General features: G+C 39.7%; 3 protein-coding genes across 3 annotated transcripts; 1 reads left to right on the forward strand and 2 right to left on the reverse strand.

Moving 5' to 3' along the window:
- Positions 1-8,359: 8,359 nt before the first annotated feature.
- LOC587981 (slit homolog 1 protein-like) lies at positions 8,360-11,072 on the forward strand. Its single transcript, XM_030997318.1, has 2 exons — positions 8,360-9,168; positions 9,811-11,072. Exons 1-2 carry the CDS (start codon positions 8,360-8,362, stop codon positions 10,970-10,972), a joined length of 1,971 nt encoding a protein of 656 aa, XP_030853178.1. The 3' UTR covers positions 10,973-11,072.
- Positions 11,073-13,958: 2,886 nt separating this feature from the next.
- Positions 13,959-20,003, reverse strand: LOC105443706. The gene is made up of 3 exons (XM_030997319.1): positions 19,872-20,003; positions 18,575-18,770; positions 13,959-14,092 (listed from the first exon to the last, which is right to left on the reverse strand). Exons 1-3 carry the CDS (start codon positions 19,935-19,937, stop codon positions 13,959-13,961), a joined length of 396 nt encoding a protein of 131 aa, XP_030853179.1. The 5' UTR covers positions 19,938-20,003.
- A 113-nt stretch (positions 20,004-20,116) lies between these two features.
- Positions 20,117-22,800, reverse strand: LOC115929113 (estrogen sulfotransferase Ste2-like). Its single transcript, XM_030997320.1, has 3 exons — positions 22,641-22,800; positions 22,141-22,400; positions 20,117-20,305 (listed from the first exon to the last, which is right to left on the reverse strand). Exons 1-3 carry the CDS (start codon positions 22,798-22,800, stop codon positions 20,117-20,119), a joined length of 609 nt encoding a protein of 202 aa, XP_030853180.1.
- Between the last annotated feature and the right edge of the window lie 3,849 nt (positions 22,801-26,649).

Raw genomic sequence — 26,649 nt, forward strand, 5'->3', positions numbered from 1 at the left:
GCCACCCGGACGCTCTCCTAAGGAAAATTTTATACAACAAAAGTTTGTATTGGGATCCAATTCTATCTTTATGGATGTGTCCACGGGGCCAGGCGATTTCTTTTCATGACCAGAGGGGAGGGGGCGAAATGTGAGAGACGAGGGAGCATTATAGTGTAAACTGTGCCTACGTGATACCAGGGACGTGATAGAGAAGGACTGGAATCAAGTCGCTCTCCTTTGACCCCATGCTCCAAGCCGTCTAAAAGATATGCGCTAATCTACAACTGTTGACCAGGTGGTGAGATAAAAGAGCGCATGAAATTTCAGGATTTAGAATTCCTACATCGATCAGAAAATGGTATTACAGCAATTGCTCGCCACCCCTTTCAACGATTTCCCATCCATTGTTGAATGTGTAAAGAGTAGAACAAGCGAACTCAAACTTGTGTAATTACATCCTTTATTTAACTTCAAAACTATAAAAAAAAAAACACACACGAAAACACGCATTAGCCAACTTAATGTTATTGAAGATTGTAAATCATGGATAAAATAACGGGACATTAAAATAGCACAAATTAGCGCATTATCCTAAAATATTGAGTTTTTGTCAGGATGTAATTTTTCTTTTACCAACTCTGGCACACAAATTATAGGAAGGACGGAGTACTAAATTTGAAAATTAATACAATCCGCTTGTAAAGTTTTTGATTTACACTGAAATTTTGCCGGTAATTTAATATTTTGTAATAAATGTAAAACTGGTGCCTGGCTTCCGAAAGTCCCCGCAGTGGAAGCGCGGAACATGGAACTTCAAAGCCAAGTGGAATGTTACACATGCATTGTTACGCTTTAGAACTCACGAATGCGTTTGAATAAATTACAAGAGTTACCACTCCTTTCTTTCACCTCCCTGGTCTAGCTTAACGCTGCACTCTTGGACCGTCCTGTCAGTCGCAGTCTTTTATTTGCTATACAATTTTTGTTGAGGGGGACGTGTCTTCCCCCTCCATCCCCCGGGATCGTCGCCGCTGCTAAAAAGCACTGTCATATTATGCAAAATTTAATTTATATGATTTTGGGTGTTTTTATTTTTTGTAGACATTACAGTCATCATCATTAATTGGGTTACGCTCTGAAGAGAAAAAAAAATAAAACGAACCATTAAAGGTATATGACCAGTTTTGGAAACAACCCCATCTCAAAAAATGAAATGGAAGCTCTTATTAACAATAATGTAAAAGAATATGCTTTGACTAGTACGTGATGATACAAATTTTGCCGGGAAACCGCCTACTAATCGATATATTTTGGTAAATAATTATCATATCAATCCGGCCGGGATAGATATCGCGAATGGAGTTCAACATTGAACATTTGGGCATATATTTCTGTTTTTTTTTGCCAAGGTTTTTAGGTTTAAGTATTGCCATCTAAACCACTGAAGGTAATATTTTAACAATATTGAATATAATTATCTTGCACCCACAACCCTCGAACCGCAATTTTACCACCACCGGTTTATATCTTTAAGGACATTAAAACATTAAAGACCAGCTTAGCTGGGCCCGATAAAGTAGTGGTACCCTTTGCTTTGCACCCTAAATCCTAAATGTTTTAGTTTCATGCATATCCTACTGCTTTGAAAATCTGTACCATTTTCAGCACTATAATAATCATTATATAATTCATATGTCAATGGATTTCTAAAAAAACACAAGTAAAATAGGCTCCTATGGCAGCGGGTGGTAAAGTCGCATTAAACGATCGATGATACTTTTTTTTGCTCAACGGGGGCGGGGGATATGGAGCTCTAATTTTTTTTTACTCAACACCCTTCCCCCTTTGAGCACCATTTTTATTTTCTTTAAACCTATTTTTGGTCAGGGGAGGCCCCCCCCCCCACCCATGGATCCGCCCCTGGATCCGCCACAACGGGGTTTTGTGGCGTGCGCCTGTAATCCAGCTTATAATGGAAGTTACAAAAATAATGACTTAGCTGAGGACGCAGAGTCACGTCTTTCGGATTGTGACGCTAAAAGAAGGTCCCCAGACGTAAATAATCATACCTGATTGATACACGTCTGTAAAATATCAATTACACACACACATGTGGCTATCAATGTTTGGATAAGTAGTTCAGGCTGGAAAAGGCTAGGATGGGACTGCATGTTAAGAGTGAGTAAGACAAGGGCAGCTACGGATCGAGCCACCCCATTCATTTTGTTTATTAATACAACACCATCACTTCCTCCCTGATAGCTCCCCCGAGCGACGTCTGCTAGGACCCATGCACCCAAAAATGTGTATTCCTTGTCATTAATTTACATTTCCCGCCTGATTTTAGATTTGAGATGGTTTCTTCCCAGAAATTTCACCGGTGGGTACAATATAATGACAAAACAAAACCTCTCCCCGCTCGACCCCTCAATTCAAAATTCTCATTGCGGAACTTGAGTCAACAGAGAGAGAGAGAGAGAGAGAGAGGGGGGGGGGGGGGGGGGGGGGGGGGTGGGGGGGGGGGAGGGGGGGGGGGGGGGGGGGGGGGGGGGGGAGAGAGAGGGGGGCAGGAAGTATATAGGCGTGAAGAAAATGGTTTAGGAACGTGAGACGTATAGCTGTAATTATATGAGAGACAGACATAGAGAGAGATATCAGAGAGAGAGAGAGAGAGTAAGAGAGAGAGAGAGAGATAAAGAGAGAGAGAGAGAGAGAGAGAGAGAGAGAGACTGAAAGAAATAAGCGAAGATGATCCAATACACACCAAGAATTTAATAAACTCAGTTATGATGAGAAACTCAATCTACATTCGAATAGTTTAGTGGGAAAGCCAGGTATTAAACATTTTTATTCCTAATTCGACCAGATATCACAATAACTGTTGTTGTTGCTGATAAGGGTCAAAAGCACAATATGTCAATGTATTTCTCAAAAATGGAAATATAGGCCTATTGCAAAAATTTAAAAATAAAATAATGTCCTAAATTTCCCTGGCTGTAAGAGGAAAATCCCTCTCACTCCATAACTATCTTTCGTAAGTTCGTTTTGAAAAGACAAGTGGCTGCTAGTTTTCAGGTACTCGTATTTATTCTCAATTTCTATCTCAAATCTTGAGGTTCTAAAGTTTTCTTCAAGTGCTCACATTAATAGACAATGGAAGGGATACAGGCTCCAGTTTCATAAAGCTTGTCAGCATTAAAAAAAAAAAATAGAATGCGTAGGAGTTTGAAACACTCATATATTTTGTTGATATATCAGAAAAAGGAGAAAGAGAAAGTGTGAAAGGAGAAGAGAAATAGGCATGAGGAGAAATGGGTGAAGAAAGTGAGAAAACAAGAATGAAGGGATTAAAGAAGAGAGGTATAAGAGAGGTGTTGAAGAAAGGAGGAGTAGCAGGAAGGGGATATACAGCAGGCGCGTTTGAAGGGGCGGGGGGGGGGGGGGTTAACCCCCTCAAACCCCCTCAACGGCTGGCTGAGTCGTTGCAAAAATTTGAATTTTAAAACACCCCCCTTGAAAAAATCCTGCGTACGCCACTGATATACAGTGTATATATATGATATAGATGGAGAGAGAGAAAAGAGAGAAAGAGAGAGACAAATAGACAGACAGACAAACACACAGAGAGAGAGAGAGAGAGAGAGAGAAGGCATGGGAGAAGCAGAAGAGAGAAAGCTGGTAACATGTTTACATTTTCAACAGAAGTTTTAGAATTGTCTAGCTCGATAGAGTAGTAGATGTAAATGTGGGAAAAGTACTGAGATTCAATGGCAGTTGATATTATCATTGTATTGAAGTCTCCTCTCCCCCCCCCCCCCACCCAATCGTCATTTAAAGTAGTTTATTTTCTGTCTGGGAACAGACTAAGGTTTCCACTTTGAGCGGAATGCCCAGGCCACTTCATCACATGATATTTTTTGCATCATAATGCCCATCAGGACCGAGTCACTGGGTGAGAGATCATGTATTCTGTTGTTTGGTTGGTTAAGCCCCAATCACACCACACTAGTAGTTCTCACTAAGTTCTCGAAAATGTTGCCAAACGGGCTCAAGCTGTGTGCGAACGGAGTTGAACGTAGTAGCAACTGTTTACGATCTGTTTAAGGACTTCATAGACGGGCTCAGATTGGACTTATGTCTATGACACGACCCAAGTTCGTTCATAAACAGTCCACAATAAGTCCAACTTGTCTGTACCCCGTCCACACTCAAGTTCAGATAGGCCCCGAGCCCGCCCCCCCCCCCCCCCCCCACTCCGAGAACAGACGGACCATATGCGTGTTACCAAAATGTCCGGTAAAGGGGTACTTTTCGTGTTATGTGACAAAGTCCGGCCCGAGAATTGTAAAAAAAGGGGTGTATTAACTTTTCACCCGGAGATTTCTTTAAAAAGGTTTTTTTTTTCTCTCTCATCCCTTTGGACTCCTGAGAAATGATTCCGAATTGAGGGGGATACATCGAGCATTTTTCATGATTTAGGGGGGTCTTTAAGGCAGGAAAAGCCCGCGAAAAGCCCGCGAAAGGGGGGTTCCGAAATGTTGGCAGTCCTCAGATAGGGGGTGCTTTCCAAAAGAGGGAACAAGCATTATGCGTACCCTAAATAACACTGAGTGGGGGGAGGGGGGGGGCGGGGCCCCGAGCCAGGGCGGGATTGCACACACTCTAGGAGCACGTTCGAACGCACTAACAACGAGATGAGGACGAGTTGAACTGTCTCTGAACGAGGTGGTCGGGTTACAAACTAGTTAGAACAATTAAGACAGTGGCGAACTAGTTAAAAATGGGTTTAAACGTATTGGGAACGAGTTAGAACTAGTTAATAATGAGTTTAAACCGACTACGGACTGGCTTGGACTGCCTAGAAATGGCAAATTTACCTGATCTGAACTAACTGTGGACGGGGTACAGACGAGATGGACGTATTGAGGACTGTTTATGAACAAACTAAGATCGTATTATAGACATTATACACATTCTACCCCGACCATAACCCGTTTTTACGATTTTCTAGGACGGTTCCAGAACGTAGTGAGAACTAGTTTGGTGTGATGGGGGCTTTAGCTGTAGTTATATGTTTGTTTCTCTGGTTTCGTTTTCGGACCACATGATCCAACTAACACATCACCAGACGGTGAAATACAGACTCATGCAGCCTTCGTCTTTCATTTCATACGGGTTATCCGTCACTTCTACATGAAAATCTGGTGGAACGAAGCACATTTAATTTCTAGATCATTTTATTCGACGAACTGCATGTTTGGCATCTGGCAAACGGGATTCAAGACCCAGAGAAAACTCTCCTTATATCTTGCGAAAGAGACATTGTTAACGCCTTCATAACACGTTCTAGAAGAGACCTCTCATGTCACTTGTTGCCAGTTACTGTTATTTGAACTGGGTAAAATTATGTGTGAATCCTTTTATCTCGGCTACAATTTGATATATTTTTCTGAGGAGAAGACTCGACGCTTCATTACACGATTCATTTCGCATTTAGCAGGATCAAGGTAAACAGTGAGTATAATATATTATTTTTGACTCGTTACCTATAGACTTTTTTGATCCAAGCAATAGCCTATTTATATATATATTAACTGAAAAATACAAAAGTAGTTCTATTTCTATAGGTAAAATGTATATAAACCATATCCATTTAATATATAAAGCATATACCGGTAATTTTCATTGAAATGAAAATGTCACTTGTCATTCTAAAATGTTTCAGCATTGTGTAGGCAGGCCATGGGCTTGATTGCTATGGGAACCTCTGACCGGTCTCCCCCCACCCCCCAGAGTTTGGGAAAAACGCAACTCAGGTTTTGTGTCGATCCTGCTGGTCACATTAAGATTATAATTTAATGCTTTTCATTTCAAATTTGCTTTCCCATGATATGACGAAAATGTGTATTAACATCAGTCGGATAACAATTGAACAGTTACTCTCGAAATACTTCAAGAAATAATAATAATAATTATTATTAAACATAACACACCTCTTGTCTGGAATGCACTCCCTCAGGAAATATGTCAAACTAGAATTTTTTTCATGGATTTAAAAGGAAACTCAAATGTTATTTATTAGCAAGTACGTAACCCCTGTATACTATTTTATGTGATAAAAAGAATTTCCATTTTTTGTTCCTTCTTCACTTATATATATATATATATGTATATATATATATATATATTTGTTTCTTTTTGTATTGTTTTATTGTCCAGTAAATTATTTATGTTCATAGTTATCCATTGCAAAAATATTTTAATTCAAACCTTTGGTACAGCCTCGACAAGTTCAAATTTATTTGAACTTTTGCAGTGACCCAAACTCCATTTGATTTCTTTACCACTGACCTTCTGATGTTTTTGTAACTTGTATAACTTATATTTCTTTCTCTTTTGCATTTGTAATATCTTTTATATACATTTATGTTTTTTATTGAATGGAATGAATAAATCTTGAATCTTGAATATTTAGCTTTGTAGCGCTTAATATAATGTCTCTAAGCGCTTTACAAAATTACCCCGGTCTTTGGATTCAGTGCTTGCCCGCACACACTGTGTGCACAACCTCCACTCCCTGTCACATCAAACAGTTTAACCGTCGCCATGAAATGCCTCTTTTTTGTTTTTGTTTTCTTTTAAAACAGACTACTGTTAATTGATAACCCCAAATCCTATGTGCTGAAATTTAATGATCTTATTCCCGATAATTATTAAAAAATCAATGTAACATTTTCATTTCATTGAACATTGTTATTATATTTTTGTTAATGTTTTATTGTATTTGTTGTTACGTCATCTATGACTAATTTAGGTTTTTAACTATACAATTTTTTTAATTTTATTTACTTTTTATAGTCAACGTGTCTTATCTGCTCCTTATTTCATTTATTAGTGTGATAACTTCAGAGTGACAGAATGGACATACATTCCTCACATTTTAATGCATTTACTCTTTTATTTTTTGAAGATGCCTATAGTTTATTTTGTTGTAACTTTTCCCCTAACTACAAAGGCCAAAATGGTTTATTTTTTAAATCATATGATACAATTATATGGGGCGGGAATTCCGAGAACTTTAAAAGGTCATTTTGCTTCATACTGTACATTCAGCTGATATAGAAAGCAAGTACAATATTATTTTGTTAAGGCCATCTTTTTAGGTCAGCCATTGTATATATATATATATATATATATATATATATATGTAGGGCACGTCCCTGTTTTATAGTGCATTTTTGGCGAATTTAGGGCTGATTTTCACATATTTTTGTTGGCCGGGGGGCACTTGCCCCCTGTGCCCCCCTGGATCCGTCCCTGACTCTAAACAAAACCAAAATCGGCCATGGGAAATGATGGTTATCTTCTTGGGTGATTTAAGTTCCTAGTAAATCGGCTTCATGCCAGGATGATGTCGATCTTGTGTAAGCATTTTGAATTAGGTATGAATCATTCACACTCACTGATACTTAAAATTGGTCTTGATGTTTACAATAATTTTGAGAATTGTATAGCATAAATCATAAAGCAGGTTTCTTCTCAAGATGACTATAATATCACAGTAATCTTGTAGTTCAGTAAAAGTAACATTGTATATTAGTTATTTTTCTCTGGAAGCAATCCCATTAAATATGCTTTTAATCATGTGTCTTTACACTGGTAACATTTGTTGACTATTCTATCATGGAACATCATATTTTCTATAAGAATCTAAATTGGAAATGACTCATATAAGAATTGAATTTGGTTTAATCATTTTAATTCTACTGTTTCAATTAATATATTATTTGATAGGAATTCTACCATAGTAGGTAATTCTGATTGAATAGCTCCAAATTCTAAATTGTCTTTGATGTGTTTTAAGACGGAGGCATTGTTATCAGAGGATAATGATGGTGGCTACTGAGAATGAAAGGGGATTTGCCTGTAATTTTGTGATAATGATGATGTTCCCGAAGTTCTGACTGAATTATTCTATTGTGGTCTGTGGATGTAGATACAGACTTCCGATGTTTAATGGGTAATGTGTCAGCGTTACTAGCTGATGAAACTTATATTTTATGTTATGACAATATTGATTGTAATTCAACGAAAGATGTTTATTTACATTCATCGATATTATAAATAACTAGAGTATTAATTGATTGATATTCTCCTGTTTCTTGCAGGTCTTTGTTTTGGTTTCGTCTGATGACAAAATAAAATGATGAACTAAAAATACACCACGTCTACACTTTCCTTCATTGAAAGTTTTCCCACGACATTATCATCCGACAAAGGTACCGGTGTACCCTTCTTATTTCAGAGGTGATATCTTGACGTCATGGCAAACGGCTCAATCTTGTACCCATTGCTTGTCGCTTGTTTTCTCATCAGCATGTCCTTCCAGTCTTTACATCGACGCGAGCCAGACTCGGCTAAGACATCCTTAACAATGGACATGGACAAATCTTACCATGGATGCGATCAGAACCTTGACCTGAAAAAAGCTTATTGCAGCAATAAAGGCCTGAAGACGGTTCCCCAGAATCTTTCTGGGGATACCAAGGTGCTTGACTTGTCTTATAACATTATCACCAAACTCTTGAACTCCTCGTTTAAAGTATACCCTCTGATCAACTCCTTGGACATTTCTTTTAACGATATAAGAGTGATAGAATCCGCCGCTTTTTACCCCCTCAAGGGCTTAATGAATCTATCTCTATTCTATAACCAGCGTATTGTGCTTCCGGCAACAAGCGTCTTTATGATGTCTTCACAGCTTTCCTTTCTCGATTTAACGGAAACAAACTTGACGTCGCTCCCCAACGACACTCTAAAATGGAGTCCACATCTAGATACTGTTATTCTGTTCCGCAACCGGCTCTCCTCCATCAATGTAAGTTCTTGTGGCATGCATGCCAACATTGTTATCATGACTTCTAATCAACTAAAACACCTTACGGCTGAATATTTCACCTTTGTGTGCCACACTGATATTCTGGATCTTAGAGATAACCCTATCCAATCAGTAGACCCTGATGTGATCGCATCACTACATGTTCGCTTTTTAAATTTGGGTGCCTGCCGTTTGAGTGACGAGGTGTTAGCGAACATCATCCTCGGAATCTCAAAATCAGACATCGAAGGGGTTACAATCCAGCAAGGCTCTGTTGGTGCGTTTCCTGAAGGTTTCTTTGATCCACTGCGCGATTTTTCTCTCTCTCTTCTGGACTTCCACAGCAACTACCTGAGCCTCCATCCTTTAGTCTTCTCAAGTTTAACACAACTCAAAAAATTAACTATCAGTTATAACTATCTCCCCATATTCAAAATTCAACCAGACTTTTTCGAGGGCATGAAGGCATTAAAGGTACTGATAATCAACGACAACCAAGTAACACAAATAAATCCCCAAAATCAGATTTGGACGGTGGACTTATTGGAATTGGACTTATCCGGTAATCTGATTACAGAAATATCTGCATCTGTATTTCGGGGTTTAGGAAATTTGACTTTCTTAAACATAAGCTTTAACAGACAACTTTCTGTCTTTGAGCTGACGGCCTTTTCGGGACTTGACAATATTCAAATCATTGATTTGTCCGGAAGTCAATTGCACGAAAGTCTGGAATTGAACACCCCAATATTAAGATCACTTTTCCTAAACATTCTTGATCGACACAAAATCGGGGTTAGTATCGGACCTGGCTCGTTTCAACATTTACAATCCCTTGTTAATTTAGACATGAAAAACTCTCGGCTTAGAATACATATCATATGGAATGAGGATAGAAATGCGTCTCTTTTCGATGGACTATTGTATCTTAATCATTTGGATTTGAGTAGTAACCCTTTCCTGAGTTTTTTCCCGCCAGCGATATTCCGGCAACTCTCTGTTTTACAAGAGCTAAATCTAGAATACTGCGCTATTACAAATCTACATCCTCTTGTCTTCTCGGGTTTGGAATCGCTGCAGAAGTTGAGTTTGGAGGGAAACAACATCCAACATATTCATGATGATGCATTGTCAGGGTTAGGTCAAATAAACAGTATCAACTTTAAAGGAAACCAGATCGAATACTTGGGGGAGCTAATGTTCTCAAATAAGTGGAAAGTCACAAATCTTTCATTGGCCGACAACAAATTAACCCACCTTAATCGAAGGACTTTCAAGCCGATCTTTTCCTCCATTTCTTTACTTGATATATCAATGAACCCAATTGATTGTAACTGTGATCTAAAGTGGCTAATTGATTGGATAAATAAACCTATACGTACCCTGATAGACAAGGACAAAACCATTTGTTCGTCAGAATCTCTGGAGCGTTTTCGTGAGAAACCCCTGCTTGATGTTGATCCAAATGAACTCTGTATAATAAATGGTCTATTGTTTCTGATTCCCCTCGCCTCCATTGGCTTGGTTGTAATCAGCGTGCTGTTGTATCACTACCGATGGCAGTTGAGGTACAAACTATTTCTCCTGAAACTGGCCGCAGTGGGCTATAAAGAGATGCGAGACGCTCGAGACCACAATGAATACGAGTTTGACGTGAACATCATTTTCTACGACGATGACGAAGAGTGGATTCGCGAACAGCTCCGACCGGCTCTCGAAGAACGACTACCACAGTTTCAGAGGAACGTCTGCGGTGACGACGACCTTGTATTGGGTATGCATTACTTAGATTCCGTCGATTACGTGGTGAGCCATAGTTACAAGACCATCATAGTGCTTAGCAGAGCTGCTGTGCAAGACCGCTGGTTCATACTAAAGTTCCGTACGGCCATGGATCACGTGAGTGACACTCTGACTGAATTCGTAGTCGTGGTTTTCCTTGAAGATATCCCTGATGATGAAATGCCGTTCTTGGCGAGGTTGTACCTCAACGATGGCAGACCCTATATCCACTGGACTGAGGACATGAGAGGACAAGAATATTTCTGGGATGAATTGACCAAAACCCTGACTATTAATCTAAGGACGAATGACTTGATCCCAAACGAGTAGCAGTCATGTACGAATCTAGAGATGGTTATCAGTATTTCAATGAAAGTGATTGTAGTATTTAAAAAATAGTAGTAGCAGCAACAACATCAGAAGTGGTTGTCGTACTTAAGTTCCGTACGTAGTAGTAGAAACCCTAAGATTAATTATACATCTTACCTAGATCATAACTGACTAATTTGTTTATTTTGTCACTTAGAAAATAATAGAAATAATATCAATATTGCAAGCTCATTTCTTCGTTCCGTTCAGTACATACAGGCTTCAGATTACAATTGTATTCATTTCATTTTGAAAGTTAGAAATTATTGTTAATCATTTTATACCATTACGTAACTTTCCTTCCCAATAATAATCATATCAAATGTTTCTAATGTAAGCACCAGATTATTGATTTGAAAGTTTTTATATCTATGTGATGAACGTAAAGCCATTGTAATGACATAATAATGTAATGAAAGTAATCAAGGATATAATAGTAATTGCTCCAACTATTGATGTCCTGGGCCCCGTCTTACAAAGAGTTGATATCAATCGTAACTTATTTGCGATTGATATCAATCGTAACTATGTACATAAGAGATAGGAGACTGCAAACTTGCGATTGATTGGAGGACTTACGATTGATTTGGATCGATCGTAACTCTTTGTAAGACGGGGCCCTGATATATATATATATTTATATATTTTCTCATATTGTAAATTTTTATTCTGTTCTTTCTTTACTCTTAATTTTCCAGGATGCAGACTGTGGGGGTGACATGCTTTCGAGTAATAGCAATTTAAATTGCTTTTGTCACCCCTGACCAGCAGATTGTATCCTTCTCTCTTTCTCTTCTCCACTTTCCTAAAGCTGTTTGAATGTATTATGAAATGTCCATGTATTATCTGATTGTTATACTCACTGTATGTTTTTCCGATTGGTCAAATAAATAATAATAATAATAATAAGCAAACAAACATGGTATTTTCGTTCCAGGCTTTCAGGATGTATTCATCGTTCTGGGGCGTAAACACTCGTCAACCAAACAAGGATAATAATAGCAACGTTGTATCATTCATATTTCTGTAAATACTATGACGTACTACATGAAAAACTCCTTTAAATATGGTATGGGGAGTATTCAAAATTTATCCCAAAGGAGATCAGTTTTCGCTAGATCTAAATCAAGAAACTATCATGAACAAAAGATAGTCACGTGGCTTAGTGAAATTACCGTTACATGCCGGCTAATAGCGCCATTCTTGGTACAGGGCTTCCTTTGGACATTTTGAACGATATTACGCTAGGAGCCCCCTGCAAAAAATTAATATAAGGGTGGGGGCGTCGTTTCGGTGCCCCCAAATAATTTAGAAGCTAATGTAACATTTATTTGTTATTATAAAAATGCCATTTTCGGTACAGGGCTTTCTTAGGACCTATTGAACGATATTAGGGTAGGATCCCCCGGCAATGATTTCCTCTAAGTGTGTGGGGGCGGGGTTGTCGCCTCGTAGCCCCCCAAATGTATAAGGTACTATTATATCATTGATTTTTTTTGTTGTACAAACGCCATGTTGTGTACAGGGCTTCCTTAGGACATGCTGAATGATGGTAGGCTAGGAGCCCCCGGCATAATATTCACATATGTGTGATTAGGGGTGTGGCGTTGTGCCGGAGCCCCATGTTATATAATTATAATGTAAGATCACATTGGTTTGTTGTTATACGACCGCCTGTTTTGGTACAGGGCTCTCTTAGGACCTATCGAACGATATAAAGGTAGGAGCCCCGGCAAATTGTTGTTATAAGTGTATGAAGGTGGGGGCGTTGTCCCGGAGCCCCCGAATGATATATACATGTAAGGTAAATTCGTATGGATTGTTGTTATACAATCACCATTTTTTGCTATAGTGATCCCTTAGGACATTCAGAATGATAGTAGAGTAGGAGCAGATTTGCTCTGCCATATTTTCAGGTAAAACAGTTTCCTTTGCATGAACACTTGACCAGTTCCTGACATTCTTTAGAGACATCCGATATTGTCATCCACACTGGTAACCAAGACCCTATCCTTTGGTCCGTCCATAGTCCTGTGGAGAGGGAACATTTTGATTAGCTTTTGTGCTTAAAGTCCAGATTCCTGCTTGATAGACGGCCCGCTTTACATGCCATAGTAGTGCGTTCAGCGGGGGTGGCAGTTTCTCCATCGATCGAATTTTTTTTGGCAGAAGATGCTTCTTCTTGTCTCCGCATTGGTAGAGTTTGATGGAGTCTATTTGTTGTGCAACACAACGGTCAGCCTTTCAAGAAACTAGGAAGGCTCAGAGTAAACGGTCATATTGTGGATTGGATGCTTGGCTAGATAATAGACAAGCAAATGTCTCTGTGGCATCATCATACACTTTCCAAGCCTGCCAGACTGACTTCTCTCCCTTGCCATGAAAGTATGCCGATGTTGTGTCGCAACCAGAACATGAGTGTAGTAACACAAGAAGGGCTTGTGACTTTGACTCTCCCAAACTCCCACAAATAGCATTGATGTGGAAGTATCTGTATTTCTTACCCATACCGAATGCAGTTGTCAGTTAATGGTTGAGTTTTGAGGAGATCATAGAATTTGCCGACACGGATGACTACTGTTCGCATCAGGACAGTTTTTGCTCCCTGCTCTAGTGCATGCAAAATATGAACCTCAATCCTCGTTTCGGCTTCTTCGTGATTGCAGTTTTCCATGTCGATGCTAGATATGACAGATGACACAGTTTCTCATGATTAGACAAACACCTCTTTGCCATTGGCCAGTGGAACTCTTTCACTTTGGATGTAAGAAAGGCAAACAGTTCTTTCTGAATGATTGGGTCACAGAGAAAATCCATCCAATTGCCTGGAAGCTTGGTCTGGCCAGACACTTTCCAACAGATGCCAGTTCTCTCTTTTCACGAGTATAGACTCTTTCAAACTGTCTGGAATGTAAGTGTCCCACACAAGATCTATTCTCTTTGTAGTCTACAGTTGCTTCTCGAGATAGGGAATGAAGACTTCGTTGGCGTATCCATTAAATGTACTGAAGCCGATATCAGGCAGACAGTGGACGATGACAGCTCCATCGAAGACTTTACAGCAATATGCTGATGGTGGCTCTGGTTGGTCAGGCTACTCAAGACAATGCAGCAGGTTAGACTTTGTACCTGGCAGATGTAGATTTACCAAAGTCTGAGAGAGAAGGAGGGAAGGACTGTATCTCGTGTGTGAAGAATTCATCTAAGTCACTCTCACGACTCTGCATAGTTATGTAGAGTCGCCCAAATAGTGCTACATTGATCTAAATCACTTTGATCTTCTTGACTTTCTCCTGAACTATCTCCTCCAGTAACAACGGCTCTGTCTGTGCATTTGCGACTGTCAATCATTATCAGATCATCAAACTCATCCAGAAATGGATTACCCATTTGCCTGATGCTTACAGAAAGGGCATTGACTTGATTCTGCATTTACGTCCATCCCATGCTTGATCATCGCTGGCATAGCAGACTTGTCATATAACGGAGGTAGTAGTGCAGATTTAGCTGGTGGGTATTCCGTCGCCGGTTGATAAGATGCATGGTATGCTGCCCATGTGATAGCATCTTTGCTGTTTAGTTCCTCCTTTTCAAGAAGAGGGAGTGTCTGATTGATCTACTTCTGTTATGTTGCTCTTGCATCATCTATGCAACTCTCGACAGGTCCTACAACAATCAATATGAATATACGTTGTATATGATATGGGGGCTCCGGAACAACGCCCCAGCCCAACAACAAATCAATGTTACTTTACCTTATTTTGGAGTTTCGAGACGACGGCCCTGCCCCAACACCATTAAATTGAAATGTTTTCCGGGGGCTCCTAACCTTATATCGTTCAATAGGTCCTAAGGAAGTTCTTTACCCAAAATGGCGCTTTTATTCGGCATGTAACGATACTCGATAAATTTGACCCTAAGCCAACATTTGTTTGATCACCAACTGTTTTCGTCGCCCTTTGATCACTGTTAGATTAAAACAAATTATTACAAAATGGTGTTGATGCTTTAAACGGTGGCACCGACAATGTTCAGCCAAAAAAATTGTTCTTCAGTGCATAAAACGATGGTGGGCCCTAAAACATAAAAAGGGCTCTTTGGGCAAATTTGTTCAACCGCATGGGGTGAAAGGGTTTCCGATTGCATATATTTTGCATTGATGAATACATTGAGACTTTGTTTTCACCCTAAGAAAGGACCTGATTATGAAGTTGAAGGGCTAAAACTTTCCCTATCATTCAAAGCTGAAATCAAGATCTGTTCCCGCTCTCTTTCGTTGATACCATTCGTCAAAAGTCTCGTTCTGAGCCACCGTAAAACGATTCTTCCACTGGCCACTCGTCCCTAGTATAGAAATAATACCAAGAGTGTGGTTATGTAAAAAAAAAAATAATAAATAAATAAATAAATTATAATTTGCCTACCCCAGTCACACGAACAAGACCGACACCAGACCGACAACATGCCGAAAGAAATCTATAATATCACGAATTGCCAACGATTGATCGGCTTGGAGTCGGTGTAGAGTGTGTTTGGGGGTGTGAGAGAGGTATATTACAGACGGGAATAACATCCAAAAATGAATTTGGTTCCTAGTTTTTCTCGGATGTAGCATTAATTTGAATGGGTTGCTTTATTTCAATCTTATAGAAATAGATTTGCTGATGTTTACCCGACATGGCAAGAAGAAGATAATACACGATGGACTAATTACAGAGACGTTATAATGTCATAGGTATATAGATTAGAGAGCAGTTTTAAAATACATATAATGTTACCAAGTTGAGTATATGACACTGCTAAAAGTTTATTCGATAGATTGATGTCTTGAAGTGATGGAATTACATGTACATCAGGCGCGGATCCAGGATTTTCCAATAGGGGGGGGGGGGGGCCAGAAATTTGAAAATTGCGCAGACCTTTTTTTAAAACTCAACATATTAATACTTACAAGGTCATATTAGAAGCACCATACCGGTACAATTTTTGTCATTTCAATCGGGGGGGGGGGGGGGCTATAGCCTCTTGCCTGAAAAAGTAATTTTCTGGTTTCACAATTCGGCTAGTGAGCGAAGCGATCGAGCAAAAATTTGAGCATTATATATTTACATGTATATTATGAAAGTGTTATTTATCACGAAAATAAACGAGAAAAGATATCAAAAATTCATATTCGGGCAGCTCGCTGTCCCCCCTCCCCCCTATTAAGCGCGAAGCGCAGAAGCTCTGATGTTTCATGAAATTATTAGAGGAGAGGATTCGTTGAACCATTCTCGACTCTAAAGCGCGGAAACTTTGACCTTTCATAGTTTAATGAAATTATTAGAGAAAGAATTAGAAGATTCGTTGTTCCATTCTCGACTCTAACTCCTTGTTTGAATTTAGTTCGCCCCCCCCCCCTCTCGCGCGAAGCGCGGAAGCTATGACCTTTCATTAATTATTAGAAAAAGAATAAGATTTGTTGTACCATTCTCGACTCTTATTTCTTGTCTGAATTCAGTTCCCCTCCCCCTCCGCGCGAAGCGCGGAAACTTTGACCTTTCATAGTTTAATGAAATTATTAGAGAAAGAATTAGAAGATTCGTTGTTTCATTCTCGACTCTAAATCCTTGTTTGAATTTAGTTCGTCACCCCCCCCCCTCTCGCGCAAAGCGCGGAAGTTTTGACCTTTCATTAATTATTAGGGAAAGAAGATTTGTTGTACCATTCTCGACTCTTATTTCTTGTCTGAATTCAGTTCCCCTCCCCCTCCCGCGCGAAGCGCCGAAACTTTGACCTTTCATAGTTTAATGAAATTATTAGAGAAAGAATTAGAAGATTCGTTGTTCCATTCTCGACTTAAATCCTTGTTTGAATTTAGTTCGTCACCCCCCCCCCCCCTCTCGCGCGAAGCGCGGAAGCTATGACCTTTCATTAATTATTAGAGAAAGAAGAAGATTTGTTGTGCCATTTTCGACTCTTATTCTTTGTCTGAATTCAGTTCCCCTCCCCCTCCTCGCGAAGCGCGGAAACTTTGACCTTTCATAGTTTAATGAAATTATTAGAGAAAGAATTAGAAGATTCGTTGTTCCATTCTCGACTCTAAATCCTTGTTTGAATTCAGTTTCCCCTCTCCCGCGCGAAGCGCGGAAGCTTTGACGTTTCATTAAATTATTAGAGAAAAGGATAATTCGTTGTTCCATTCTCGACTCTAAATCCTTGTTTCAATACAGTTTTCCCCCTCCCGCGCGAAACGCGGAAGCTTTGACATTTCATTACATTATTAAAGAAAGAAGATAATTCGTTGTTCCATTCTCGACTCTATATCGTTGTTTGGATTTAGTTTTTCCCCGCTCGCGCGTAGCGCGGAAGCTTTGACATTTCATTAAATTATTAGAGAAAGAAGACGATTCGTTGTACCGTTCTCGACTTGTCAGAATTTCAAGAAATATTTCCTTGTCTGCTCCTTTTTCGTCTTATGTTCTCTCACTGCCCCTATACCCCCCCTGGCTACGCGCCTGCTTTACAGGGAAAATGAAACAATCATGATTGTGATAGCACACAATTAGACCAGTAGAAATGAAAGATTTATTACACCAACCATGGATAAATCCATGGTTTTACCAACATGAGTTCAAATACAAGCACAAGCGAGTTGGTATAAGCTGAATCCAAATGAAGGGCAAAATAAGAGTTGTGAAGCGGCCCTACCGCTAATTAAAAATGTGACTGTTGAGTATATAGCTTCTATTTAAAAGACATCCAAAATAGTGTGCCCTTTTCAAATTTCTCACTAAAGAGTGGTGACCTTTGTAGCGCAGGGGCCGTTTTTAACGTTTAACTTTGAATCCGAGGCTCGAGATTATATGCGGCCGGCCCGGCCCCCTCTATTCAATGACGTTTGCCAAGCCTACTGGAATGACCCCTAATCTCCCGATTACAGTTTTTCCCTTATTCGTTGTTACTGTCACTAAGCGCCATTTCCTCCCCCCCCCCCCCACTCACTCAGTGTTATCTAGGGTACGCGCAATTATGTTCCCTCTCTTTGAAAGCACCCCTCTATCTCCGGTGTGTAAAATCAGTACGGGCCGGACTTTGTTGCGTGAAAAGTAACCCTTTTTCGGAGATTTTGGAAACACAAATTCGGGGGGGGGGGGGGTGGGGGGGGGGGGGGGGGGGGGGGGAGCTTTCTTCGTTATCATTTCTCTTTTTTTTTCTCTCTCTCTCTGTTTCTTTTCTCTTCTTTCTTTCCTCTTCTCTTTTCTTTTCTCTTCTTTCTCTTCTCTTTTCTTTTCTCTTCTCCTTTTTTTTCTCTTCTCCTTTTTTTCTTCTCTTCTCCTTTCTTTTTTTTCTCTTCTTTTCTTCCTCTTTTTTTCTTTTTTTTGCGCTGCCAATAGGGGGGGCCGCGGCCGTTTCGGCCCCCCCTGGATCCGCCACTGTACATTGTCCTCATTATGATTTGAATTGACGATTATGAATTGATGACGTTTTCCGAGAAAATTGTACTCGATATCTTAAAACGACTCAAAGAAAAATTATGTACCTATAAAGTTTCATATGAAGTTGCACAAATTTTCCATGTACCTTTCTTTATGTAGCCCCGTTTTCCGTCGATACGCGTTGGGTCCGCCTTCCCGCTTTTTGCAGCATCGTCTGCAAGCTTTTTGTAGGTCAGCCCCATTCCTTCAAATGAGCTCTTTTCCAATATTCGCTGTTGGGCCTCCTCAGAGAGAGGACCCCCTAGAAATTCGGCGACTTGCTGGATACATTTCTTTGGATCCTGAATTTGTGAAAAACAAGGGTGAAGAATCTTGAAAGAAGGAGAAGAAGTAGAAAAGGAAGAGCAGGAGGAGGAGGAGTGGGAAGAGGAGGAGGGAGAGAAGGACTAAAGAAATGCGGGAGGGGGAGGGGAGGCCAGGTGCGGATCCAGGATTTCTTAGGGGAGGGGGCCTAACTTTTTTTTTTTTTTTTTGCTCCCGAAAATTTGAAAATCGCGCCAGCCGTAAAGTCGCTAAGTGGGGGGGGGGGGGGGGGGGGGGGGGGGGAGGGTAGTGAGCACATTTTTTTTTTGGTCCTCGAAAATTTAAAAATTTGCACCCCCCTTGAACGCCAGGGGGGCCCAACCCCCCAACCTCCCAAAAAAGATAAAAATCACGTGTTTTTACAAAAAGGGGCCCGGGCCCTCCGCCCCCCCCCCCCCCGTTCCGGGAACGGAGGGACCGCATTCATGTTTCCAAAATTTCCGGTAATGGGGTGCTTTTCACGCTACAAAGTCCGGCTGGTAATACACAAAGAATCGGGCCGTGTGGACTTTAAACACCAAACACCCCCCCCCCCCCTGTTCATTAAAGTGGAAGTCTACCCTGATAATAAGTTGGTTTTAATAAAAGCAGAATTTTTTCGGGGGGTTATTGTCCTCGGGGGGGGGTGGGCGGGGGTGTCAACGGAGGTAATTGTCCTCGGAGGGGAAATTATCCTAGGTTTTTTTTTTCCGGGGGTAATTATTCTCGAGAGTGGTTTTCCGCGGGGGGGGGGGTAATTTTCTTTGGGGGGTAATTGTCCCGCTGGTATTGGCCGAGGGGTGATTGTCCAGGGGATTAGAGTCCTAGAACCGATTGTAATCAGTGTTACATTTCTCAGTTCAGTTCAGATCAGTTCGGTTTATTTTTATAATTCATATTTCACGTTACACAATGTCAGTTTTATTAACAAGAAATGCATGGGGGTATATGTAATTAACTGAAAAATATATTACAGAGTTATATTGCTTAGTTAAGTACTATTTTGTCATTGTAATGGCGTTAAGAGATAACGAGCACATTATTTTATCATCATCAAAAATTTATCTAATTAATGTTAAGTGTATGTTAAGCCTTCATACCCTTTTCACATCCTCAAAGAAGAGAAATAGAACGTTCTTCTCGTCTCGAATCTTCCATGCAGCCATCACGTGATCAAACCAAGAACCCCACCGGAAGTTGTCTGTCCACGGATTAAAGAGCAAAATTAAAATATAATAATTCGGAAAAAAGAGAAAATTATACAGAAAAAGTACTGATAATAATGATTCGTTTAAGTTTTTTGCTTCAATTGCTCGCTTCAATTACTCGAAACGAAAAGGAATTTTTAATTATGGATTATCATAGGCATATTATTAAACACCATCATCGTTACTATAACATTCATCACCTCACCTTCTTCCATGAAGTCCTCTAAAACTTTGTCGAACGGCTTGTTATGAAAAGCTCGCGTGTCCCCCAGGAAATTGAAATAAGAGTTGATCACATCTTTGGGGTTGCGAGCCACATATATAATCTGCGTAGAGTACGAACGGAAAAAAAACACATTTTAACATCCGCTTGGATGAATGTATGTTTTGGGGAACTAACGTAAATACAGGTTAATATATATATATATAAGAATAACTTGCGTAAATAGGAACAAAAATTGGAAAGGCATTTTAGAAATACTTTCTCCCAGAAAAACACAATTTTTCTTTATTAATTTATTTATTATTATTATTATTATTTATTTTTTTTTTTTGGGGGGGGGGGAGTCAAATCAGTAAACCTATTTATTTTGTTGGCACATTTGCTTTCGAATATAACACAACCATAGGCGCCGGAAGTGGGGGGGGGCAGGGGGCAGGGGGCAGTTGCCCCCAACCAAAAAAGTGGGGGGGGGGGGCAAAACGCATTTTTGCCCCCCCCCAAACAAAAAACAAAAAAACGCCCCCCCCCCTCCAAAACAAAAAAAAGCAGTAAAGGAGTAAACATGTTTTGTATTTTTAACCCAAAAGAACAACAATAATAAAAACTGGAATTAAATCACATATACAATTCTATTCAAAGAAAAGGAAAGTTCACAGGAATTAAATTTCATAAACATTGCGCATGCCACCTATACACGGTATTTATCAATGGAGGTCTTTATAATAGCAATACGCGCATATCGTGGACATATTATGCGAAAATGGGAAAGCGTTTCTGTTTTTTTGTTATAGGGGTGAGAAGACATGAGCCCCTGGACGTTGGCATACTAATGAGGGGGGGGGGGGGTGGGTGTATTTCTTATTCGATACCAGTGATTTGCAAATGTTGATGTTATGACATGATTTTTCGGTATTTTTTCTCCATTTTTTTGTAGGTCATACCTTTTTATGCGTTTGTTGAAAAATAAGAAATTCCCAAATGCGCAGTCGGGCTAAAAATACGCTTATTAATAAGCCTTTATATCATGGTCTGCAAAGTGACTCGGCTCGAGCCCCCCCCCCTCACTTTTTGAAAAAGTATGTTAAAGAGAAAAAGAAAGAAAGACGGAGAGAAAAAAATAAGTGACCTGCCAATGTCACAAAAAAGGTATAAAAAATGCTCATTTGACAGTAATTAAATATTTAAAAAACCTTGAGCTTCCGGTGGCTCTGCCCCCTGGTTGCTCATCTGACCGTATTTAAATACCTAAAAACCCTGATCTTCCGGGGGTTATGCCCCCTGGACCCCACCAAGGGCCCTAAGGCGGGCCCCTGGATGCTCATCTGACCGTAATTAAATACCTAAAAAAACCTGAGCTTCCGGTGGCTCTGCCCCCTGGACCCCACTAAAGGCCCTAAGGCGGCCCCTGGATGCTCATCTGACTGTAATTAAATACCTGAAACCCCTGAGCTTACGGGGGCTCTGCCCCCTGGACCCCACCAAGGGTCTTAAGGCGGCCCCTGCATGCTCATCTGACCGTAGTTAAATATTAAAACCTCTGAGCTTCTGGGGGCTCTCCCCCCCTGGAACACGTCAATGGCTTAAAGAGGGCACCTGGTTGGTCATCTAACCGTAATTAAATACCTAAAACCCCTGAGTTTCCGGGGGCTCAGCCCCTTGACACCCTGCTGAGGCTCACGCCCTGGACCCCACGCCAATTTACGCCTTTCCTGATCGTTTGTACTCCACTTTGAAAAACGTTCCGCAGGACCTGCATGTAACGTGTAAGACTGGTGGTGATGCAGATTTTTCGTATGCCCCCCCCCCACCTTCCGAACGTTTTTCTCATTACGTTACTGCCCCTGGAAGGTGAGCCCCCCTGGAATGTTTCCCCCCCCCCTATCCCAAACTGCTTCCGGCGCGCCTGAACACAACATTGATACGAAAGAATAAAAATACCTTGGCTAGTTTGTGCAAATTCGGCGGCAAATTCTTCAGCTGCAAGTGGCTCCGCATCAGCCTTGGAGAGGGCGCTTTCACAATCTCGTCTAACATTGGCGTCATTTTCACTGGGTTGGCCAACTCTTCGGCTCTTGTCTTGGGCAACTGGATAGCATGGATGTTGATCATCTCGATGCAACCCCAGGTACTCCGGTTGATATTCTCCGGATATCCATCGGTGAGAACGAGTCCGGTGATCTCCATCAACCAATGAGTACCTTTATTGATATTTGGAGTTGGAACACTAATTATTTTCAGTTAGAATATTCGTAAAGGTTCAAGTGTTATCAAATGAATAGAATCAACGGCATGCCAAGGATTTTAGATTAAGTCTAATTTAATATCACTCGAAAAAGCGAACGGTATTTTACACATATACCCCCCCCCCCTCCCCACCGCCCTTACTACCGAGAACAAGTATTCGCCCTTGTAATGAGATGATTTCACCAAATCCTTACCTGACTTCGGAAACGTCACAACGAAGACGTCGTCGGGACGGACTTCGAAGGTCTCCATCGCGTCGATGCTGGATGGAAGCACTACTCCTGGGTACTGGATGCCCTTGTATTCATGAGGAGCCATGATATAGGGCTTTTCATCAAGATGAATATTTGCCATTTTTATCGGGCTACAGGTTTAAAAGGGACAATAAAAGAAAAGATTGGTTACTTCAAAATGTTGATAATATACCCATTGTAATAACCAGGCGCTATGATTATAACCCTTCAGCACCACTCATTCCACGTTTTGTGATTTGGCTTACCAACTTTTGATCCAGAGCCCTATAATGCAAAGTATATGGGTAGAAAGGGCATTTTTAGCAACATTGCGTCCATTTTTGTTTCATGGCCGTTATTGCGTTGATGCCAGGAACTTTAAAAAGGAAATAATGATTTAAAATCCTCAAATTGGCAACACGTTTAAAGATTAACATCATTGTTTTTCGATCAACATTGGGACATTTTTTATTAAACCACGTCGACAACATAGTGCATATTAATCCGGTTGTCTCATTTCCGCTCGCTGGACGTATATAGCAGACGGCAATCCGCGGATTAGACGACACTAGGTAGTGAATTTGTATGTGAGATTGCTTTGCTAAATATAAAATACAAGAACATTTTCCATATCTTTAAACTATCATTGATATCTTATAATTAAACAGTTATTAAAATAAACCTACCAAACTACATAATACAATGAAATACTTGACTTAAAGTAGGGGAGTTGATGTGGTGCACAATTTCACTCCTCTGTAAATAATCGAATAGTCCATGGCGATCATGAATATTCATGTTTTTGCTTACCTCGGCAAAAAGCGTGCCTATACTAAATGGAAAAAAATACGGTAGGGGGTTAGCTGAAACAGACATAATGAACCGATCAGAACTGATCTATGATAATTCATAAATAATATAATAAAAACTTTACTTATAAAGTCTCTATAGCGCTATAACAAACAAAATATACTGATAAACAATTACATATTAAACAAAACAAAATAGTGCAAATAAACATACAAGTTACAATACATATACATCAAAGTGAACAGAGTTAATTAATAAGCGAAAACAATTTTTAATAAATGTGTCTTAAGACTTAGTTTAACAGTTTGACAGTTTTTGACATTGAAAGGTAGTCTATTCCAAAGTTCAGCAGAAGCTTTGCAAAAAGAGCGATTACCATAAGATAGAGTTGACACAGAAGTAGACATGAGGTTTAATTGTAAAGATGACCGTAAATTGCGCGAGGGTTTGTTTTCCTGGATTAGTTCTTGCAGATAAATTGGTGCCAATTCATGAATGCATTTATAATGCTTGTGCTTGTTATCCTTCGTGTGCTTTACCTATAACCTTACAATAGCTTTGCAAATTGCGTCCAAAGTTCGACTTGTTTTACAAGTGTTATATAGGCAATGGCGAGCTAGCGACCTATTTTGACCAAATTACGGTGGGTAAACTTTCAAAAGTCAATGGGACATGAGGGTTCCAATGAAAGAGCTAGTGTCAACGTACGTCGGGTTAAATGTGCTTTTCGTTTAAACAAAAAATGAATTTTTAACGATTTTTTGGGGTAAAAGTCAGTAGGCTAACATGTTAGGCTGCTGGACTGTGACGATAGGGGGCGTTGTTCAATGAGACTATTCGGAGTCATATGGGCACACATGTAATGTTTTCAGAGACATTTTTTTCAAATAATGTAGCAATAAAGGAAAAATATATCATTGTTGCCAATTTGATGAAAATATTTATCAAATTAGCCCGGAAAATAAATCTTGTCGTGAAAGGGATAAAAACGCTTACAGCCTGAGAATGTAATTGCTTGCGTCAGTTTAATATGAGGGTAATGGGCAAAGAGAGAGAAATAAACAGGGGTGGAAAGGTTAAAGGGAAGATTGCAAATGGATAAGAAGAGTGCACAAAGAAGGGGGTACTAACTGAAAGGTTTACAAAAAATGGCATTCCCAGGTTTAATTTGGTAAGAAAGGATATTGCACAACGATCTGGTTTAGATTAAGTTATATTACGATTATGACTATAATAAATATTATGTCTACAAATTTCATGAAAAATACATTCGGAATAAAAAGTCACTTACCTTGATAGCTTCCTAAGGAAAGATAAAAGATAACGAATGGATATGGCAGGAAGAAAAAACTTTTGATCCACAGTCGACTCGGCTCAGCACATTATGGTATTGATTCGAAGCAACACATAATTATTTATATGGCTTACTTCGAATCACGGGTCATCTACAAATCATCTGGTCCAATTTACCCGAACCCTACGGCAAATTTAGGAAAGGTCGCGTCATCTTCCGCTTTCGTATACCCCGACCACCCACGATGCCTCGATGTTGATGTTGTTTTTGTTGAGTTCAGCATTATATAGCAAACAGTCAAATTTGACTATTATCACTAACCTTTAATAAAAAATTAGTATGAACTTATAAAAAATGAATTCACCTCTCTCTATTAGCATAGGTTTTTTTTGTCCCTGTATTTTTGTCAAGGTTTTTATTAGGTGATACGTACGTAGACGTATCACCTTTTGATTTCGTCAAGATTTTTATTATTTATTTATTTATTAGGTGATACGTACGTAGACGTATCACCTTTTGATTTCGTCAAGATTTTATTATTATTTATTAGGTGATACGTAACGAAGTCAACGTATCACCTTTTGATTTCGTCAAGATTTTTCTTTATTATTATTATTATTATTTATTTTTATTATTCTTCCTCGAATTTGTTCGCAGGATATCTCAAGACTGAATAAAGCCATTATCATGAAACTTTCAATGATGATAGATCTTAGTCTAACTTAGAAACTGTGTGACTTTTCAGACAGTCAAGGTCATCGTGACGTCATCCAGGCGCCATTTTGTGAAAATCAACTTATGATCATATCTTCATAAAGGAAAGCCATTTTTCATTCATATTTATCATGATTAAACTCAATATCCGTCCGGTCAATTTCAAGTCAATAAATGCGCGCAAAAATGCGCGTACGCTTATGTCCGCGCGTTTACGCGCGCGAAAAAAATTAAAATGCTCCAAATCATCCCAATTTTTTTTTACATCCGTTTCAGGCCATATGGAGCATTTGATAAAAAAATTACGCACACGCGCATGCGCGCGCATTTTCGCGCGTACTGGCATTTTGCAATATAGAATCGCCGAATTTTTTCTGTCATTATATTTGGTACATTTTTCCAAGCATTTTGATAACTTGTTCACCTTTTAATAACGCAATGAGCGTCCGTCAAAGTTGACAGCACGCGCAGATCTGCGTTATCTTTATCCACCATACATTGGCAAAAACATGCCTATACAAAATTCATTGTAACTGTTCAGAATGGATGGGAACTCCCAATATGTTTTCATATTTAGATAGATTATGAGTTGGAGATATGATTTCATGTCTCATTTGACCCTCAATTAACTCATGATGTCATCATAATGGCCTCCAAACTCAAAATTTCAATTTGCATATTATGACGTCAGCATATTTTTGGAAAATTAATTGTATCTCTGTAAATATTGATCAATTTTCTTTTAAATTTTGATATGTTCTAGCTGAGACAATTTGCTACAAGTATAGTTGTCACAATTTTTCATTTTGACTAAGGCATCAAGGCGTACTTTTGCGATTAAAGGAGGCATGTCAATTTTTCACATTTTGCGTGTATTCTCTATGGGACATGACTTTTTCTCAAAACTGGATTCTACACTCCTGTCTTTTGCGAGCGAAATCTCCCATATTTTAGCTTTGTTTTCGCTGAGCTTCGAATATGTTGTAGCTGAGACAATAAGCTATCACACGTGTGCCTTTTATATTTCGATCAGATGCCGGGATTATGCTCATATTTCACTTGCAAAGTAGGATTTCTGAATTCCATTTCCCGTTTACGTGTAATCGCTATGGGAGATGTTTTGGTATATCGGTAACGCACTTGACTTCCAAC

The sequence above is a fragment of the Strongylocentrotus purpuratus genome, unplaced genomic scaffold, assembly GCF_000002235.5.
Source record: "Strongylocentrotus purpuratus isolate Spur 01 unplaced genomic scaffold, Spur_5.0 spur5_scaffold_4, whole genome shotgun sequence".
NCBI lineage: Eukaryota > Metazoa > Echinodermata > Echinoidea > Camarodonta > Strongylocentrotidae > Strongylocentrotus > Strongylocentrotus purpuratus.

Bases quoted from the DNA above. Each gene is read 5' to 3' on its own strand.
- LOC587981 (XM_030997318.1), top strand. From the start codon at position 8,360: ATGTCCTTCCAGTCTTTACATCGACGCGAGCCAGACTCGGCTAAGACA. The intron at 9,169-9,810 runs GCGCGATTTTTC...GGATTTGAGTAG, and splicing joins GAAGGTTTCTTTGATCCACT to TAACCCTTTCCTGAGTTTTT.
- LOC105443706 (XM_030997319.1), bottom strand. From the start codon at position 19,937: ATGGCTGCATGGAAGATTCGAGACGAGAAGAACGTTCTATTTCTCTTC. The intron at 18,771-19,871 runs GTATGAAGGCTT...TCACAAATTCAG, and splicing joins TCTTTGAGGATGTGAAAAGG to GATCCAAAGAAATGTATCCA. The intron at 14,093-18,574 runs GTACATGGAAAA...CTGACCAACCAG, and splicing joins ACGGGGCTACATAAAGAAAG to AGCCACCATCAGCATATTGC.
- LOC115929113 (XM_030997320.1), bottom strand. From the start codon at position 22,800: ATGGCAAATATTCATCTTGATGAAAAGCCCTATATCATGGCTCCTCAT. The intron at 22,401-22,640 runs GTAAGGATTTGG...ATATCAATAAAG, and splicing joins TGTGACGTTTCCGAAGTCAG to GTACTCATTGGTTGATGGAG. The intron at 20,306-22,140 runs GTATTTTTATTC...TACTCTACGCAG, and splicing joins ATTTGCACAAACTAGCCAAG to ATTATATATGTGGCTCGCAA.